We start from the raw sequence: 21,862 nt of genomic DNA on the forward strand, positions 1-21,862 counted from the left end.
CTAACCATTATTATGTGCAGCATCTCAGTCCAACCAAATATTTACTCAGCACCTGTCATGTGTACTTGTGCCAGGTTCTGGGCATATTAAGAGACCTGCAACCCAGCCCTGCACTGTGCCACAATGTGCTCTGTCCTATAACACAGACAGGAACAAACGCCCGAGGCTGGGTCATGGCTAGCACATTAGGCACCTCTGCGCCAGTTCACAATGGGGATCTGGGCAAGCCAAGCAGGGGCTGGATTTCAGCCCCACTTGCCCCCTTGGCCAGGCACTTCTGTGCAGTGTCTAACAGGCCTCACTGTCTGAGGCAGCCCTGCAGTGGCCCTGGAAGGACCCTCAATTCTGTTTTGGTAGTGAAAGGTTGGGAGAAGAGAAGGTTTAAATAACAGGAGGAGAGAAAACTAAAAATTATTTCCACAATACTATGCTCCTTATCATTTTAATTAGATAGAAGTCATGATCACAGAGCCCATTTTAGCTTTACTAACAATGCATCCAGATTACTATACAATTGTTCCAGACATAACATAAAGAGGGCTAACCTCACAAACTGCCCTAACAAAACAGCCCTAAGCAGGCTGCCCACAACAAAACAAACTCCAGGCTCCAACAACTGCCTGCGTCCAGATTTCAGTCCTGTAGTTGGAAAGGCCTCGGCTTGGGCCATCTTCATTAGCTTCTGGACTCAGCACTTCAAACTACCAATTCTCTGCCCCAGGAACCTGAAACTGGCAGGACTCAATCCCAGGGACCCCTCCAAAGAAATCCAGTCTAGTGACAGATCCAGACAGCAACTGAGTCCCTTGAGGGGGGTCCAGTCTGCCCATTCATCAGGAACCAGAACTCCCCTGGAAGTGCAACCCCTCTTAGTAGAAAAAAATAGGCCGAGAGTCTCAAGAATCTCTTCTTGAGCTGTGGGTTTAGTAATCTGAATGAGGACCCACTGTAGCACAATCAACCTGGGCCTAATCTTCTCCCAACTACCTAAACCTGGGAAATGCTAGATGAAATAGCATCTTTCATATTAAGGTCATCCTTACTGTACACTGCTCTGTGCCTCCTTTCCAATAAGCCCATCTCACGCTAGTACCTGCCCTCCCCAGCCTTTCCATAGAACCCTCTGCCACAGTGGTGGTGGTGCATTAACTCTGCAGAACTCATTAGGAAAGAGGGCTTTGGAGCCAGATTTCTTGGGTTTAAGTCCCAGCTCTGCCTCTTAACTTGCTGTATTTCCTTAATCAAGTTCCTTATTCTTTCTACATCTCAGTTTTGACATCGGAAAAATTGAGATGATACTGCTAGTACCTACCTCACAGAGTTGTTTTAAGGATTCAATAAGTAAAGCCCTTAGAAAGTACCTACCAATATAAATACTGTGATTTTTTCTTTTGCTATTATGAAGAACAAGAAGAGGCAGGAAAGGAGGAAGTAACAAGCACTAACCTAAGAGTATGTGTATTATTTCAGTTACTCTTCACAGCAAATCCAAGAGGTACTTCCTCTAACTGTCCCCACTCTACTAACGAGAAACGTGAGGCACTGAAAAGGCAACTAACTTGCCAAAGTTACACAGAATAGTTGGTGAAGCCAAGGAGTTCAACCCAAAGCCTGCAGCACTCAACCATGAAACGAACTCCTCTACATCCACAAAAGCTCTGTTAAATGTACCCTCTATCTTGTGGCCTAACTCAATCCCTGGAAACCACCCTCCTCCACTCTTGGGCCACGACCCTCCCACTCCTTTCAAGACTCAGGACAATGCACTCTATCCAGTGTCCTCTACTGCTCCTTGTTAATGATGTCAACCAACCTTGCCTCATTCACTAAGGATTTCTGATATCTGGCTCAGTCTTTCACTCAAACATAAGCCCTGCTATGGTCCTGGTGACTTCATCCATGAGGATGATCCATCTGACACTTTGGCTGTATTCCCTCTGCTGCCTCATGACCTCCTCACCTTTTACCTGCTGCCAGCCATAGCCACACCCTGGGGCCTCCCCTTGGAGAGTCTACCTCTGACCTCTGCAGTCTTCAATTCACACCCCTATTGTCTGACCACATTGAACTTTCTTTCCCTCCAGTTTTCTGACTTGTTACTCCATACAACATTTATGGTTCAGCCTCATCAAGACCACCAGTCCCTTCCATCTTCTACTTTCTTTTTTTTTTGAGACGGAGTCTCGCTCTGTCGCCCAGGCTGGAGTGCAGTGGCACAATCTCGGCTCACTGCAAGCTCCGCCTCCCGGGTTCACGCCATTCTCCTGCCTCAGCCTCCCCAGCAGCTGGGACTACAGGTGCACGCTGCCACGCCTGGCTAATTTTTGTATTTTTAGTAGAGACGGGGTTTCACCGTGTTAGCCAGGATGGTCTCGATCTCCTGACCTTGTGATCCGCCCACCTCGGCCTCCCAAAGTGCTGGGATTACAGGCATGAGCCACCATGCCCGGCCCCATCTTCTACTTTCTATTTGCCCTTCCTTCCTTTCCTATAACTCAGATCTCAGTCTATCATTTCAAATATTTTCTTACCAGTGTTAAGTTCCCGCACCCCATTGTCTATCTATGGATTCACCTTAGATTAGGAAAAACCCTAACCCTTACCAATCTAACGGCCCACCTTCTTAAAACTACATCTAGATAGCTACAAAGGCTACAAGGAAAGAAAAAAGAAATCACACAACCATCTAAATGTGTATCAAGACGGTCTGCAACTTCAGCACCACACAACTACCAACCCTCTGTGTCCCTGGTCATCCTCGGCCCTCCGTCTTCACTGCAGCTTCTTCAATCCTCCTCAGTTAAAACCCCTACCTGACCACATTTCAGTCACACTTGGCAAAATGACCTCACGTTCTACTTCACCAGCACTGCGCCATCTCTAGTCCCATTTAAGGAAAGCCACCCTCCAACCTTCCTGCCCCTCCAGTTCCAGCCCTTTCTCTTCTCTTTCCTGATGAATGTCTCATAAAACATTCATTGGAGCAGGATCATTTCCTCATTCCCCACTCCTCCACTAATCAGCACCGCAACAAGGCCCATGACAGCCCTCTGGCCAAGGTCACTACTGACATGAATTCAGTGGTCATTTTCCAGTCATTATCTTCCATGATCTCTGGTCAACGTTTAACAAAATTGGCCACTTTCTCCTTCTGGAAAGTCTCTATCCTCAGCCTGCTTGACATCACACTCTCCAGGTTTCCTTCCAACCTCTCGGTTCTCTTTCTCCCAGGCTCCTCTTTTTGGTTGCTGTCGGTTTTTTTTTTTTTTTTCATTTTCATTTTTTGTTTTGAGATGAGGTCCTGTTCTGTCACCCAGGCTGGAGTGCAGTGGCACAATCACGGCTCATTGCAGCCGCAACATCCCAGGCTCAGGTGATCCTCCTGCCTCAGCCTCCCAGGTAATTGGTGCCACCGGTGCATGCCACCATGCTTGGCTATCTTATTTTTTTGTAGAGACAGGGGTCTCACTATGTTGCCCAGTCTAGTCTCAAACACCTGGTCCCAAGTGATCCTCCCTCCTTGGCCTCCAAAAGTGCTGAGATTACAGGCACAAGCCACCATGACTGGCTGCCAAGCTCCTCTTTGGTTCCTTTACTTTTGGTGATCCCATAAAAGCTGCATGTATACTACATGCCAGCAGTGGCTGAGGCCGTAGGCATCCTCAAGTCTTTTCCTTTCCCACACAACTGAACCCTCATGCATGGCTATGGCTTTAGCTACCATCTAAGTGGTTGCAAATGTGAGCTCAAACACCAGCCAGACCTAGGTTCAAATTCTGGCTCCACCATGTCTTAGGCACAACATTTAATTTCTCTAAGCTTCAGTTTTCTAAACTCTAAAATGATAATAGTAAATGTATAGCATACAAAAAATACTGAGCACTGTGCCTCCTGCAAAATATTAATAATATAGTATAGTATACAGTATGTAACAATAAATGTTAGCTATTAGCTTTTTTTGTTTTGTTTTGTTTTGAGACGGAGTCTTGCTCTGTCGCCAGGCTGGAGTGCAGTGGCGCAATCTCGGCTCACTGCAATCTCCACCTCCTGGGTTCAAACGATTCTCCTGCCTCAGCCTCCCAAGTAACTGGGACTATAGGCGCGCACCACTACGCCTGGCTAATTTTTTGTATTTTAGTAGAGATGGGGTTTCACCATGTTGGCCAGATGGTCTGGATCTCCTGATCTCGTGATACACACACCTCAGCCTCTCAAAGTGCTGGGATTATAGGCGTGAGCCACCGCGCCTGGCCCTAGGTATTAGTTTTAACTACATCTCCAAACCTCACCTCTGAGTTTCCATTTACCTATGTGAAATCTCAAGTTGAATTACTGCACAAGCAGTTCAAACTCAGTCACTCTAAAATCAAACTTCTCCCTTTCCCACCAAACCTGCTATTTCTTCAGGGTTACAGATCACAGTGCATGACCCCATTACCCACCTCAATACCTACAGTGGTTTTAAAACATGCCCAAAAATTCTTCAACCTTCCTCCCACCATGAGATATCTCTCTTCTGCCCTTGAACCTAGCAATGCCTTTTTTACTGTCTTGATGAAAAGAACACAGTAAAAGTGACACTGAATCACTGTTGAGGATTGGGTAGAAAAGACCAGGCAGTTTCTGCCAGTTTCTCTTGGTACATTTGCTCTGTAAGCCTTCAGCCTCAATATGAAAAGTCCAGTTATCTTGAGGCCATCACATAGAAAGACCACATGAAGAGAGATGCCCCAGGGGGCCACCCTTGTCCAGCACCCAGCTGTTGCAATGTACCCAGCTCAGATGCCAGGCATGTGTATGAAGCCTTGAGGTGACCCCACCCTCCATCTGATTACAACTTCATGAGGGATCCTGAACAATAACTGCCTAGTTGAACCCAGTCAACCCCCGATTCACAAGTAAAATACATTGTTATTGTGTTAAACTATTGTTTTAAGGTGGTTCATTACTCAGTAATAGATAACCAGAACAATGCTCAAACCAAAAACCTAAGAATTATCCCTGAGATCTACTCTGTTGTCATCTTCCACATCCAATTACAAAATTCTGGCAATTCTTAAATGTTGCTTAAATCCATCTACATTTCTGCATCTCCCCTCCCCCTTCCTGGCTGTGAACACCATCATCTCATTTCTGGATCAGGACATCTTCCTAACTAGTCTTGCTCCAGTCTTCCCCCACTTTCCAATCCTTCTCTGCACTGTAGACAGATCTGACCATGTCATTGCAGGCAAACTTTTAGGGTTTCCATGACCCTAGCTGGGCTCTGCAGCTTCATTTCTAGCACTGCTCCAAACCCTGCTCCAAAAACACAGAACCCCTGAAGTTCCTTGAAGTCATGGGGTTACTCACCCCCAAATTTCCGCACAGCTATTCCTTTTGCCTGGCTCTGGCCCTGCCTGTCACTGGGCCAACTTTACTTAGCTTCAATGTTGCAGACGTTAAAAGACTCCTCTGGGAAGTTCTCTTTGGCCCTGAAATCTAGGTTAGGTTCCATTTCATGTGCTACTCTAGTCGTCTTTATTTCCCTCCAGATAGACTATGCTACTCCAAAATGTAATTGTTTATTTTTCATCGTACAGGAGCATAAGTACCTTGAGGGCAGACTAATGTCTTATTCAGTCAACATTTTTTTTTAGGGAAAAAAGCAAATTTAAAACGAGCATTATGTTACAATTTCGGTAAAATTCTTAAAGCACACAAAATGATACTATATATGGTTTACACCCACATGCATATATGATAAAAAGCCAAAAACATGCATGAGACTGTTACTCACTAACCTTGGGATAGTGGTCACCACTGAGAAGGGTGGAGGAGGAAGCGTGCAGGGAACAGGAGTCTTTAGTTTCATTTAAAGATCACCAGAGTTTTGAAGTCAAAATGGCAAAATGTTCAGTCAGGAAGGCAGGTACACAGAAGTCTGTTATATTATTTTCTGTACTTTTCTGAATGATTAAGATAATTCATAATTAGAAATAAAACTCTGAAAGAATTGTATTTCTGTTTAGCTCCTGACTCCATGTCTATACTGATTAGGAACGGGTATAGACCTCCAATGCCTCAATCAGTGGTCCTGGAGTGCCTCCAGATTGTCATTCCCTTCCCCGAGAGAGAGAGAGAGAGGCCAGAGCAGCAGCTCTCCTGTTGAAAAAAGAACCCAAGGGAATCCCTCTTGGAGAGACATGGACATAATTAGTGGGATAAGTCCTCAACTCTGAAAGCAGCAGTCCAGAGGTTAAAACAGTTCCCAGCAAATTTAGGTACACAGCAACTTGATAAATGAGATTGGCTTGCAAATGCAACTTTTCAGATGGTGAGCTACTATCAAAATCATGTAGGAGTGTTTGGCTCTATGAGCCAAAGGGCAGAACACCTACCTTTATGCAAAGTGAAGGAGAGAGTGGGTAATCAATGAAAGCAAAATCAGTGAGCAGGCTCCCACCTCAAACACAAACGCACACAACTTTCCCAGTGGGAGCTGCACTGTCACTGAGTTCCCAGAGGGCCTCTCACAGGCAACCAGGTGACAGAAACAATCAAGTGACCCCTCAATTTCCAGAACTGTTATCTATGGTTCACACAGTCTCTCTCACTCATCCTCTCAACAATTATTAATTATAATAGGTAAGCAGCACCAAAGAATGCTCATGGCCATGGGCTTAGAATCAGACAAGCTCATACACTGATCCTGACCCTGACCCTCCACTGGTTATGCAATTCTGGGCAACACTCAACCTTTCAGAGTCTCAAGTTTCCTCTTTTCTAAGTTGCTATGTCTTTGTGGTTAACAGCACTGTTGGGAGGATTAAATTAGGTGACCCAAGGAAAACACTCAGCACTGTAAATGGTACACAGTCCTGTATTTACCAGACACTAGACTAGATTCCAGTGATAAAATGGTGATTAAGATGGTCAGGGAACCAGCAATGATGCAGGTTACAAACTCAGATGCCAACCATGTATTTAGCGCTAGAAATCTGAACTGGCCTTATAAATTGTGGGGCCCAGTGCAAAATGAAAACGCAAAGCACCTATTCTAAAATTAAGATTTTTTTTTTTTTTTTTCAGGATGGTGACCAAAGAGCAGTAAACCAGGCATGGGGCTCTTCTGAACCCAGCGGTTGCAAGGCTGGGAAGCCAGCCCTGCTAGAAGTAGATGTGACTTGGTACTTTACAGACACTCAGAAAATGAGGGTCAACCAGAACTTGGCTTCTTAGACTCATCCAAACACCTGGGACATTGGGACATTCGGGGAGATGACAGGGGAGAGCCACAACATAACACAGGGGGCTGCAGGATCCAAAATAAAAGCCCCTCAATAATTTAATGTGTGGGAAGTATCAGAGGAAATTCCCACTTCTTGTCACCTACAATAGTTATGAGACCTTCCCTAACAAGCTTTCCTTCTCTTTAGTCTACCTTAGAAATAAATCCTTTTATAAAGTTAATACCATCAGGAGATTTTGCCCAGCTGAAGTCCATAAGCAACAGGCTGCTTATGGCCTAGCATCTATTGGGAACAGCTGACTTCCCAGGCAGCACGTGGCAAAGGAACATAGCACAGTCTCAGTACCTCTTCAAAAGAAACGGGGCTGGGCAAGGTGGCTCACGCCTGTGATCCTAGCACTTTGGGAAGCTGAGGTAGGTGGATCACTTGAGGTCAGGAGATTGAGACCAGCCTGGGCAACATGGTGAAACCCTGTCTCTACCAAAAAATACAAAAACTAACCACACGCCTGTAGTCCCAGCTACTCAGGAGGCTTAGGTGGGATAATTGCTTGAACTCAGGAGGCAGAGGTTGCAGTGAGCTGAGATCAAGCCACTGCACTCCAGCCTGGATGACAGAGTGAGACCCTGTCAAGCAAGCAAGCAAGCAAGAAAAGCAAGAAACAAACAAAAAACTGGGGCTTGGGGCAGGTAGGAATGTGCCCCTGAAAGTGACACTAGGGGACTGAGTAAGGAGATCGCACCACTGCACTCCAGCCTGGATGACAGAGTGAGACCCTGTCAAAAAAAAAAAAAAAAGAGAAGAAGAGGAGAAGAAAAAAAGAAGAGGAGGAGAGGAAAAAAAGAAGAAAAAGAAGGAGAGGGGAGGGGAGAGGAGAGGAAGGGAGGGAAGGAAAATGAAACAAAACAAAACTGGGGCTTGGGGCAGGTAGGAATGTGCCCCTGAAAGTGACACTAGGGGGCCGAGTAAGGAGGTTGCCTGAAAATCTATATGTGGTCACCTGATGGAACATTAGATGCTGAAGATCACCTCAGTGACTATGACCAGGGTAAGGAGACTGTAAGGCAGGAGTTCCCAGCACACAACATAATTCTCTTCCTAGCCAGCCTTCTCTGTAACAATCACCTGCCACAGTCCTTGGGGACAAGGGCGCATCAGCCAGCCTGCTCATGGCCACTGCTTTCTTTAACATAGTAGTGGTCAAGGACCACTTTTCTGTACCTGTTTACTTAAGAAGCAATATACTAAAAATTTTGAGTGCATCCCAACTGCCTTAACACCAAGCTGCCTGAGCCTCTGCCCAGCACAAGGGAACTACTGGTAAGTGGAAGGCAATGAAGAGGGAGGGCCCTGGGGCCACAACGCAGTTCAACTACTTGCTAGCTGTGTGAACTTGAGGAAATTATACAACCTCCCTGAGTCTCAGTTTAATGCTATTACACATGCAAAGCACTTAGAACATTGGCACAGAGTAAGTGTTCAATAAATGTTAACTGATTTTGCCCTCCTGATTATAACTCATATACTTATCTCCTCTCATCCCCCACCCGAGCACTGCCCACATGCCAACAAGCATGTGGCTTTGGCATCTTTCAGAATGCGAGCCCCTGGAGGGCAGGAATCAAGGTCTCTATGTGTCCTCTCCTAGGGCTCATACTGTTAGACTGGAGCCACAGAAGTTTGGGAACCAGACCTAACACCTTTGTAGAAAAGTTCCTACCTAATGGTATGGATTTGCTCAAAACATTTTTGCTATGTGAACTCCATATATGGTAGATCTGTTTATTGTGCTCAGATAATTTTTATCTTATAAATTATTAAGAAAGGAATATTTAATATGACTGCCTAATCCACTCGACATTTAGACTAAAAAGTGACCTACATTATCACTTTATAGTTAGTCATAATAAATACAACTTACAATGTTCATAGATATTCAGGGTTAAAAACAATGAAACAATGTACTTTTTTTAATCAATAAAGAAGTTCAGTTCACAGATAACTGAACATAATATGAAATCACAAAGGTACCTTCACTCCTTTTTTCAAGTAGGATCCTTTACAATTTCATAGTGCCTGTGGGCTCTACCCTTTGTAGCACATCATGGGTTTCTATTGTTGGTTAGTTAGCTGGTTTTTATCCTGCAAATGGTGAGAGATTTGTGATGATCAACCCAATTCTCTCACCACATCTTCCCCACTGACACATACATTTTTATGATGGCAGATACAGCCTATAACCAAGAAACTAAATAGGTCAAGTCCACCAGTCTATACAAAGAAATCTTATTAAACTAACCTATCAAATCTAATCTTATTAAATCCCAAACACTGGCAGGGCGCGGTGGCTCACTCCTGTTAATCCCAGCATTTTGGGAGGTCGAGGCAGATGGATCACCTGAGGTCAGGAGTTTGAGACCAGCCTGGCCAACATGGTGAAACCCGGTCTCTACTAAACATACAAAAATTAGCTGGGCATGGTGGTGGGCACCTGTAATCCCAGCTACTTAGGAGGCTGAGACAGGAGAATCACCCCATTGCACTCCAGCCTGCGTGACAAGAGCAAAACTCTGTCTCAAAAAAAAAAAAAAAAAATCTCCAACACGGTACAGTAGTTTCCCCTCATCCATGGGGGATATATTCCAAGTCCCAGTGGATACCTAAAACCACAGATAGTAGTGAGCTATCATAGAACTAACTAACATAGCACATAGCACACTATATTTTTTCCTATACACACACACCTATGATAAAGTTTAATGTGTAAATTAGGCACAGTAAGTGATTAATAATAACTAATAATAAAAGTGAACAATTATAACAATATACTGTAATAAAAGTTATGTGAATGTGGTCTCTCTCTCTCTCTCTCTTAAAATATCTTATCGTACTGTACTCACCTATTTTGAGACCTCGGTGGACCATGGTTAACTGAAACCTTGAAAAGTAAAACTGTGGATGGGAGGGTGGAGGCTACTATAAACAAATGCAATGAATATTAATTGACAATTAGCATCCAAGACTAATCAACCATTTTTACTTGTCACATTTTCAAGTCTAAGTTTATATTTTAGTTCACAATAAAACACATAAAATGAGAGAAATGTACTAGAAAGCAAAGAAGCACATCAGAAGCTACCCCCTCCCCTATGTGCCTTACTTAACCTGTCCTGCCACAGGTTCCTCTAGAGCCACACGACTGCCAGTCCTGCAGCCAAGGAGGATATTACAGCTGAGGGTTCATCCCCCATGACTTTCAGGGCCATGCACAAAGTAGGGGCTCCATAAATATTTGTTAAATAGATAAATTATTCAAATGGGTTTTATTTTCGTAGCTTTTAAAAGGTTCTTAAAAGAGTCTTGTGACTTCCTGCTTGTTGATTACAACTCCCAGTATTTCCATAAATTGAGACTAGTTTAAAAGGTATGTCAATACCACTAAGCAGTAACAGTCATTATACAGGACGTATAAAAGTAACATCAGCAACATAATCACAATACGTTAACTTTTTTTTTTTTTTTTTTTTTTTGTCTTGAGACGGAGTCTCACTCTGTCGCCCAGGCTGGAGTGCAGTGGTGCGATCTCACTGCAACCTCTGCCTCCTGGGTTCAAGCGATTCTCCTGCCTCAGCCTCCCAAGTAGCTGAGATTACAGGCATGCGCCAGGACACCCAGCTAATTTTTCTATTTTAAGTAGAGGTGGGGTTTCTCCCTGTCAGCCAGGCTGGTCTCAAACTCCTGACCTCAAGGGATCCATCTGTCTCGCCCTCCCAAAGTCATGGGATTCCAGGCGTAAGCCACACAATACATTAACATTTTACATTTGAAAAGCAACGTACTGTTTACAAATGGCTTTCCCTCAACTATCTCATTTAATCATCATAGGTATTACACAGAGTGTAACCAATTGTACCACTGTTGTTTTGATGGCGCAGAGGGAAACAACGTTAATTCCAGATCAATCATCACATGAGTCAAGACAGAAAATTTTGAACTGAAAGGAATCTAGAAGTTGACCTTGTCCAACCTCCCAGGAAAACTCGAGAAATGTGTTTTTCTCTTTCATTTTAACCTGACTATTTTCTCCTACCTTATTCAAAAAGCTCTGCACATTGTGTTACTAGTTCTACCTATGAGAAGAAAGAGTAAGATGCTGGTACTGCCTGTTGGGACAGCAGCTAAATGTTTACCCAGAGACCTGGCAGATGTAAACATGGCCTTTAAACCCCATCATGGAAAGGGGAAAAGTTGTGTGCCCTTCAAGGAAGATTCACGCATCAACTGGAAAACAGAGATTTTTATGTTTAAATTGCCACCCATGGCTAAACAGATTATATCTTGATCATCTTCAAGTTAAGAGTAAAGGATACATTCTGCATTCCCCAGAACAAAACACCTAATCCAAACAGATTTTATCTTGTCTCAGTTTAAAAACTGGTGAAAAAAAGCAGAATTTTCCTTTCCATTTCATATTCATCTGATTCAACAAATAAAATATCGGGCCCTAACTATTAATACATGCCAGAAACCAAGTCAGGCACTGCACCAGGTGATACATCTAATTGATTAGGATTAGCAAATTTCTATTCTTTCCCTCGACTGAAATCAATAAAACCCTGTCTTAAATATTAAAGTACTATTCCTGTCCCTCAATTTGACTGTCACATCTGAGAATATTTGTTTTAAGAAATCAACAGCGACTCAAAGATCAGTAGAGCTTCTTCATCTGTTTTAATATCTCAATCTTATTAAAAGGATTAATCCTGTTAAGACAAAATAGCACCTCCACCTTTCTCTCCCTTCTTCCTTTCCACTGTCCTCCAAATAAAAAGTCAAGTGATGACATCCAGCCCAAAGAACAATGAACAATACATACATACACACACACAGCTCTCTCTTCCAGTTTCCAACAGGAGCAACACAAGAAAGATTAAAAAGAAATAACACACACCATCATTCTTGTCAAGTGCATGGAAAGGAAACTTACTCTAATCCATTCAGCAAAATCTGGAGTCAAACTTGGAATGAAAGGAGCATTTTTTTTTTTTTTCCCTGCAAGGTAAGTAAAAGAACTCAGGAATTTTTAAAAAATAAAATAAGATACCAGATGCAAATAAATTGATTTCTATTCCTCAGAAATAGGGCTTTTAATAAACGCCACACAGAGTATGCATAAGCAAGCAAGTCAATCCGAAAGACAGGAAGAGAAGAATAATGTGTGGCACATCATTTTCTCTGAAAGTCGACAAGCAAAAGGTGAACACAAAAAGGCTACCTCGGGAGGGCTAGTTTTTGTTTTGAGATGGTTTTTCTGTTTGTTTCCATCCAGTTTAATGCTAAAGAATTTTCTGAAATCTTTTCACAGGGGACACCTGGCACACTCACAAAAACTAAATTGTTTCCTTTAAGATTTCTTTTCTCACCTCCAAAGAGTAGCCACTGGCTTTTATGGGGTTGGTCACTGCACTTGCGAATTTTAGATGGATAAAGTGGCAAAATAATGATTTTTTTAAAATATAAAAGTAAAACTAAGATGTATGGCAAGTAAAGCTTTTTAAAAAGCCAAGTCAAATTTGGGGCCTGCTGATTTTGACACAAAGCTGTTAGTAAATTGGCAAAGAAATTAATCTGCTTTTAGGGTAAACTTGAGCCCAGGTAAAATAAAAAGGCCAAGTCAAATTTGTGACCTGTTGATTTTGACACAAAGCTGTTAGTAAATTGGCAAATAAATTAATCTGCTTTTAAGGTAATCTTGAGCCCACAAACATTCATCCACTCACCTTTAGACTATGCCTATCTAGAGGTTAGCCTGAGTAATTAACCAGCGTTATCAATTTTGTTTTCACTAAGCATTTTGATAGGTTTGGCACCTCAAAGCCAGCTTTGTGATGCAATTTATAAATTTAAAACACATCCAGTAAATAAAGAAAATAATAAAATGTCAGAACCACCTGATTTTCTTTTTTAAGAACTATTTAAGTATTCAAAATTAGCTTTTAGTAGTACAGGCAATGTCACCCTTTCCTACTTGGTAATTATCCCAACAAACTTTCGCTTTAATTTAGGCAGACTGCAAGACAAAAACCATGTATTGTATTTTATAAGATAAATTACAAATTAAATCAGTTATTTAACTTAGAAAATAATCTTCTGGACACTTTGGCAGCTCTCTTAACTTACAGGGCACCTTGTATTGTGAAGAATGTTCATAATCAGATAATCCCCTTAACCAGCTACAGTACTGGGTGAATAACATCCCTTTATCACAAAGATAAAGGAAGTTACTGCCATCAACAAATGAACAACAAAACAGAACTTGAACTCAGAATTTTAGATCCAGCTCCATTCACAAGGCCATGCTTTAACTGCAGTCACCATCCTTTCCCACAAGACCATCAAGCTCTGAAGCATTAGGAGAAACATTTTCTTTATGTACACTAAAATAAGCCCAAATACACAGATGACGGTACAAAGCCGGTCCGGCGTTTCTTGGCCATCAAAGCATGCACAGACTTTCTCAGTACAGCCTTAAGTGTAATTCCTAGAAGGCACTGGCAAATCTCTGCCAGGCCAATCTGCAGTCGAAAACCGAGTGCATGTGTCCAACAAGATGACAGGAGGGTCAATGTTTCTAACCGTCTACTCCAACTCTGCATGGCAATAGCGGTTCTGCCCAACATGGTAAACACAGTAATCGTATAGGATCGAACACAGTCTCTGTAAATGAGGATCCCCTTAAACGCAAACAAGCAGCTCTGGGGAAATATAATTTCTGGAACAAAACATAGTGCTCGTATAATTCCACAAAGACACACATAGAAGTCCATTTTTAAAATGATGTTCGGTCCCAGCACTGTGCTGACACTTTTCCCACCTAAACTTCTCAGCACAAGCCTGGCCTAAACAGCCGGGTTCCAATCCGTGAACACTGGAACCGCGGCACGCACCCAAGACCGGAATGGTGGGGCTATACCTGTCCCTACTCAGTCCTGTTCCTGCCAACCTGCGAGGTAGTTTAGACCCGTATGCTTTATGGTAATGTGCTTTTAAAATCCCGCCACGACCGAGGTCATAGCTTTAGAGATTTAATAACAATCAAATGACCAGGGCTGCTGGGCACTTAGTGAGCCATTCTGGTTATGGCTCTTTAATAGCACCTGGAGTTCTGCTCCAGGGAGAGCGGAAAACTCCTGCTCCCCCGGAAAGAAAGTCCTCTGCGGAGAGCGCAGAGGGAAGCCAGGAAGCCGATCGCGGGCAGGGGACGCGCCGCCGCGGCCGCCCCATCTCTCAAGCAGCCCCAGCGCGACCCTCGCCCTGCAGCCGTGCTGGCCCAGGCCGCACCTTTACCTGTCAGCTCCACCACCCACCCGCCCTGGAGGCTGCCCCTCCGAGTCCAGGGCAAGGCTTACGAGCCGGCTGCGGGAGAAAGAACCCCAGAGGCATCCTATCCCAAAGAAAGAAAGCAAAAAGGCTGCTCCTCAAGGCAGGGGGGCCATCGGGCACGCCGAGATCCGAGAGGCGACATGCCACCCCTGCCCTGCACCTACCAGATAATCCATGTACAGAAACGCCTCAGTTATCCGGAGATCAGACATCCGGCAGCCTAAAGCATCCGGAACGGCTCCGAACCCGGAAAAAAAAAAGCAGCGTCTGGCTGCGAGCGAGCAGCTCCTGAAAAAGCCAGCAACAGCGAAAATAGCCGAAAGCAGCCGACTAGCCGGAGATTACACAAGGGGCGCGGCGATTGGCCAGGCGGGCGGGCAGAAGGAAAGAAGCGCGCTCATTGGCTGCGGCGCCTATAAAAGGCAGGCCCCAGCCGGTAGCAGGAGAGAAACGCGGGAGTGGTGGGGGGTGCGGGTTTCCGTGTGGTGAGCGGAGGAGCCGAGGTGGGGGTGGTGCAAGCGGAAGAAAGCCAAGAGAGCGGAAAATCAGCTGGTGCTGTCGCCGCCGGAGTTTTGTGTTTCCACAGCTTTCCAGTTGGGTACAACGGAGCCGAACTCCGTGTTCCCGGGCTGGAGAGCCTTGGTGTCCCCGCCAACCCCCAGTAGGAAGCGAGCGCTGTAACGTGGGAGGCGTGGTCGCCACTGATCTTGTCTCTCCCCCGAGAGCCTTCCTAAAGGCTCTGCCGCCACGAGACGGCACCACCGGGAAAGAGGTGTGTGAAAGTGTACTCCGTAAACAGGCAATCCTGTACGCGACTTAGGGGCAGAAAGACCCTCCGCACTTTTATCATTTGAAAGTAAGGTGGACGATTCCAGCCTGGTGTCCCTGAGGGTACACGCAGGCCCCCCGCGCAGCCAGAGGTGACTCAGGAACCCCCCTTCCAACCCCTGCGTAGAACGCCGAACAGTCTTCGGAGAATTCGCTTTCCTCCACGTGAAAAGAAAAACATTTGAGGACTCGCAGTAGTCACTTGTACTCCCCAAACACACGGGAAGAAGTTGATCAGTTTGCATGCTTGGAGTCAAATTACACTCAGCACAAATCCAACGCCCCTGAATTAAATGAGCAGTAGAAGCTCTCTGCAAAAAACACAACTAACAATATTTGTGACCCGGTATTATTTCAAGAGGTAAAAACATCTATAAGCAGTTGCATTTGGGACTTATGCATTTCCTGGTAATGTCAATATTGCATTAAGCTAGTGGGGTTGGGCAGGGAAAGCCTGAATCGGACAAGAAGCTGGGTTGTTTTTTGTTTGTTTTTTTTTTTTAGGCTGTAAATAACCAGACCATGCCAGACACAGCTATGTTCTTAGGCTCAGGTGATTGGAGTGCCCCTCATCCCCACCCTCAGGGCTTAGGGAGACTGGAAGATAAGGTGGATGCTCTCGCCTGTATTAATAGTTAGGGCTTGCATACATAACAGTAAAGTTTCAAGAGTGAAACTTCATCAACTGTACTCTTTATGAAGTGACTGCCTGACTCTACACGTGATGTTTTGGGAGTTGAATTTTTACTTTCCCCCTAACTTGACACTTTTCTTTTTTGTATCCTCAAGAAACAAATTTCCGTACCGTAAGTTTACCTGGGACTACCGAAACAGTTCTGTTAGATAACCGTGGAATTCACCCCAAATGTGCGCATAACTAATAAGGGCGAGGCAGCCCCCTAGAGGGAGCTGTAGGTTGATGAGCCAAGTGATTTTAGGTATGTTGTCTAATTTCCAAACCCGTTTCCTCAGCTGCAAAACGAGAATTCCTACAGCCAGAAAGTTGTGAGGGTTTGGGCGGGGGGGGTGTTGGGGAAGTTGTTTTTGTGTTTTTGAAACAGGGGTTCTCTCTGTCGCCCAGGCTGGAGTGCAGTGGCGCGATCTCGGCTCACTGCAACCTCCGCCTCCCCGGCTCAAGCATCCTCCCACCGCAGCCTGCAGAGCCGCTGGGACCACAGGTGTGCACGACTACGCTCGTCTAATTTTTTGTATTTTTGGGCTAAAGACGAGGTCTCACTATGTTGCCCAGGCCTGTTTCTAACTCCTGGACTCAAGCAATCCGCCCACCTCGGCCTCCCAAAGTGCCATTAGATCCAATTTTGATTTTCCTTGGCATTCTGTTAATTCAAACACATGTAGGTTTAGAAGAGATTTTCACCTAGATTTTGGAGGAGATGGACGTCCATAAACCTACACTCTTCAGCACAATTTGTTTGAAACTAATTTGGAAAACAAAACCTCTCAATGAGCAGAAATAGTCATGGAATATTTTTTGTTTGTTTTGCTTTGTTTTGCTTTTCGTGAATAAGCATATTTAAAATAAGATAAAGGGCTTGAGTTAGCAAAGAGACACCTTATGGTCCATTGTCTTAGTGATAAATGATGTGTTGGCTACTGCCGAGTCAGGCTTTTGAGAGGCCTATCAGTCTCTATGCGGAGGAGGATAGCCACTCAGGAGCAGGTGGCTTCTGCCTTTTCTTTAAAAGTTAAGCTTAGGGAAAGAGAGTCCTGAACAGGTCATTAGGGTCAGTATGGTTCTTGCTGCCTCTAAGAATTAGTATATGGGGCCAAAGCAGGGAGATGAAAGAATATGTTCAAGGAAAAGTTCCAAAGACTGCACCATAATATTCACTTTATTCCACACAATTTGCACATTCGTTATGACTGGCATCAATTAAAACCTTGTAGTCAGTGTAATGTATTAAAAAATCACATTGCATTTTAGGAAAGAGTCCTTATAAAACAACAACAACAACCTGTAGATTTTGAACTCCATATGGAGCACATTTTTCCAATTAGATGTTTTCTGAGATGTCGGTGAGTCCGCCCCTACAGAGGAAAGAGGCTAACTTGACTGAATTGGTATGAACAGATAATACACTACCCGCTACATGAAGCTGCAGTCATAGCTGATAGGATTGGTAGCAACAGAAGTAATCACCTCAATACATGCTTTTTAAAAGAGTGTAGAGAAGTTAGAACGCATTTAATCAACCTACCATACTGTATGCCAAGTAACAGACTGCCATCCAGAACAAGACATGATCTCATTAACCTAGTTCTGCCCTTGCTGTCAGTAAAAGGAATGACCCTCTTCCAGATGCAGAAGAAACATGTAAGCTCATGAGGCAATTGCATTACTGCATAGGTTTTGAGGAAAGAGGCTGATATGGTTTGGCTGTGACCCCACCCAAATCTTGAATTCCCACGTGTTGTGGGAGGGACCCGGTGGGAGGAATTTGAGTCATGGGGGCGAGTCTTTCCCGTGCTGTCCTCATGATAGTGGTAAGTCTCATGAGATCTGATGGTTGTATTAGGAGGAATTTCCCTACACAAGCCCTCATTCTCTCTTGCCTGCCGCCATGTAAGACATGTCTTTGCTCCTGCTTCACCTTTTGCCATGATCGTGAGGCATCCCCAGCCATGTGGAACTGTAAGTCCATTAAACCTCTTTCTTTTCTAAATTGCCCAGTCTCAGATATGTCTTTATCAGCACCGTGAAAACAGACTAATGCAGAGGCCATCACTGTTGCTTGTCAAAAGCAAAGAGAAATTATTTTGACAGTCCATACTCTAAAATTCCATAAAGGCTGCTGGCTAGCCAAATTTGGAGGAAAATTTTTTGTTAAACTGTCACTTGCAAGGAATGAAAACAGAAATGCATTTTTGCAGCTTGGTCTCCCAACTTTCCAGAAAAATCAACATATTAGTGGTTATTTCCAGCTATTCTTTTGTTGTTTCCAAGGAGAATACTGCCTTCACTAGTTTTGTATCATGCATACACTATCTCACTGAAACTTTTCATAAATCTTTAATGGATACATAAAACTTGTAAAAATGTACTACTGTGTTAACAAATCCTTTATTAGTTACTACTATTATAAATATTACAGTGAATGTTTGCTTATAACACTGTCCACATCTTATTATCCTAAGAATAATTTCTAGTAATAGAATTACTGGTACAAAGAGTATGAGCACTTCTTTTCTTTTTTTTTTTTTTTGAGATGGAGTCTCGCTCTGTTGCCAGGCTGGAGTGCAGTGGCACGATCTTGGCTCACTGCAACTTCCGCCTCCCAGGTTCAAGTGATTCCCCTCCCTCAGCTTCCTGAGTAGCTGGGACTACAGGCACACGTGACGACACCCAGCTAATTTTTGTATCTTTTTTTAGTAGAGACGGGGTTTCACCATGTTGGCCAGGATGGTCTTGATCTCCTGACCTCGTGATCCTCCTGCCTCAGCCTCCCAAAGTGCTGGGATTACATGCGTGAGCTTCCACGCCCAGCGAGCACTTTTAATACTCAGTTTTGACCTAGCTTACATAGTCTTCTTCCTTCTACCCCCCAACTCCAAAGTAGGGAATGATTATCTTGTCTCATCTTTGCCTTAATATTATTCCTTAATTGCTGAAAGATGGTATCTTTCATTATAATGACTCTTAAATCATGGACACTTCTTTTTCAGAAAAAGTGGTCAGCTCTGCAGAGGTCATCAGGCACTTTTTCTCACTTACCACATCCAATAACTCCTGTGACTTTAAAATTCTCTTCTGAGTCCTTTTTCCCTTTCTCTCCTTGACACCCACCTTGATTTACCCTTGATTTACCTTGACACCCACCTCTGATTTACCCCAGTCCTCTTCTCTGCTTCCTAAACCTAAACGAAGTATCACTGTGTCCCAGAAGATGAACTTCATCAGAACAGGGTGTCCCCACATGAAGCTGCTAACAGAGCTTGATTCATAAATGGAATCAAGCCAATGATTATTGAATGAGGTCAGAGGTTGGAATTAGAATAGGGTTTTCTGCTCTTAGCAGAACCTAAGAAGCAGAACCTGCTTCTTAGCAAGAAGGTGACCTACTTGCAACTCAAACTAGAGGAAACCCTCACTGAGAGAGCTAACTGAAGTTTTTAATCTAAAATATCTCCATGTCAGTTTAAACCTGTTTTCTCTCCTGCAGGTAGATCTTAAGGCCTTATATGTCTATTTTTCAAAGATCGGTCCTGGCAGTCATGATGAAGATTTGTAACTACTTAACTAGATGAGCTTGGACAGGTCACCTGTTCCTTCCAAGCTCCTGTTTACTCAGCCAGGGGATAGAGTTCAACTAATCCCTACCATGATTAAGGGTCACTCACCTTTTCCAAAAAGGGCTTTGCTGGGTCTTGGGGTTTTAAAGCAAGATAAGACATCCACTGAAAACGGTAAATATACGAGGGAAAGATAACTAGACCTCACAAGCAACCACCATTAAAGCACCAAATGTCAAGAAGCTATGTAAATCCCTCTCAATACCAACCCCAGCAAGTTCATTTAATCTCTTAGATACATTTCTACATTGCTGATTGTATTAATTTCCTATTCTGCAAGCCAGTTATGAGCCTTATGGGACTAAAATAAAGGTGTTAGAAGAGCTAAAAGAGTTAATAGATAGATGGAGGCCATTAGTGAATCACTCTCATTGCAATTGGGCAGCAAGTCCTTTCTTGAATTGTGAATCTCCTTTTCTGCCACACACGTGTGTCTGAATCTCCCTCAACAGCCTGGCTTGACACCTTGCATGTAGCCCTGGCACCATTAAAGACTGATTGGTTGCTTAGAGCATAGACCTCACTATTTACAGCCAACCTCATTGTGTCAATGTGTCACTGCCTGAGCAGTGAAGTTAATACTTCCTGACACAGTCAGCTCCAAGTGAAGGAGAAAAATCAACAAATCCATTAGGCCTCATGATCACCATGCTGAAATCTCACAGCAAAAGTCACAGGTAAAATACCCTTCCCAAGATCACACATTAAGTAACAGAGCTAAGGATTTTCCTTCCATAACCCTGGAATATCTATTTTTTCCCTATACTACTATGGAAGTGACAAGATCTTGGGATCAGTGTGACAAGAAAATAAAGCAGGCCTAGAGTCTACCATGGATAAACTTCTGCTTATTAGAAATAACAGGACAAAGAAAGGCGAATAGACAAAGCCCTTCCCGATACAAACGTGCACACAGTCAACCTGGTGCCAGAGGAGTTACTAAAGTGTTTAAGGGATGAGAACTCAGTGAGGGTTTGCCAAAGTTTCTGCAGTTCTAATAGAACTCTCCAAGAAAGAAAAAATTTCTCTTGGAGGATTTGTGAGGGGAACTTTCCAGATGGGAAAACAGCATATAAGGAATCAATAGAAACAAATTGGGGACAAGGCATTATATACTTAAGAGAAGATGAGTGTTTGAGCCCAAGGTATAGGAGGTATAGACAGTTTAATTTGGGGAAGTCTAACTGGTGCAAATCAGGGTTCACCTAGGAGCTTCTCTGCAGATTATTGCTTCCCAACTCCCCATGTGGTGTTGGTGGAAGTTGATTTGCAGCTCCATCCAGTGTAATTGCTCCCTCATTCTGGTCCCTAAGACTGGCATAAAGATGTGCCAACTACAAAGGGAAGCAAATCCCAAAAAAGTATTTGGGCACTTGCTTTCTTGCCTGCTTCTTATGAGATCATCACCTATTGTGATAATATAGAAACTGTTCAAATTGCTTTCTTGTAGGTATCCCACTGAAAGTTGGAAACATCTTGAATGTTTCTGATTTATAATTTTGATCTCTTCTTTCAAGGTTTACATATAAAGAAGCCTTAATCCAATCTGGCACTTGATTCAAAGCAGCTTGCAAGGAAATGAGAAACTCAGAAACAAGAAACTATAAAATAAAGCCAATGAAAAAAGTGGCTATCATGTACCATCTAGATAATAATGCTTCCTATCTCATCCAGACTTGAGATTCTGACTCTATGCCATTTAAATTGAGAAAGATAGGCATATAGGTACTCTGGGCAGGCTAATATGGATTCATTCATTCTACATACCTATTTAACACCTACTATATATTGGGGATGCTAGAGAAATATTATCCCTGCTCACATAAAGCTTAGTCTCTAGTGACTGGAGACAGGAAAGATATCAACTAGTGATAAGTGCTGTACAGAATTAAAGAGATGTGCTGGCAAGTAACAGGGAAGCATACTCTAGACAGGTAGTTGTGGATGGCATCTCTGGGTTGTGCTAAGTGATACAGTCCAATAAAACTTTCTGTAATGATGGAAATGGCCTATATTTGTACTGCCCAGTATGGTAGCCATTAGCTACACATGGCTATTGAGAACTAGAAATGCAGGTAGTGGATACTGTATTGAACAATGAAGGTATG

The 21,862-nt window shown here is 43.5% G+C and overlaps 1 protein-coding gene across 3 annotated transcripts in view; it reads right to left on the reverse strand.

Moving 5' to 3' along the window:
• ARL15 (ADP ribosylation factor like GTPase 15) overlaps positions 1-14,969 on the reverse strand; it is a 427,836-nt gene extending 412,867 nt beyond the window's left edge. For 2 of the 3 annotated variants that reach the window (XM_063664814.1, XM_063664815.1), the window contains exon 1: positions 14,780-14,926. In XM_063664814.1, coding sequence (XP_063520884.1) covers positions 14,780-14,827 — 48 coding nt within the window. In that variant the 5' untranslated portion in view covers positions 14,828-14,926. Of the gene's footprint in view, positions 1-14,779 lie in introns of all 3 variants that reach the window. The other variant, XM_054489653.2, reaches the window with a different exon arrangement.
• Between the last annotated feature and the right edge of the window lie 6,893 nt (positions 14,970-21,862).

Source organism: Pongo pygmaeus, chromosome 4, assembly GCF_028885625.2.
Source record: "Pongo pygmaeus isolate AG05252 chromosome 4, NHGRI_mPonPyg2-v2.0_pri, whole genome shotgun sequence".
Taxonomy (NCBI): domain Eukaryota; kingdom Metazoa; phylum Chordata; class Mammalia; order Primates; family Hominidae; genus Pongo; species Pongo pygmaeus.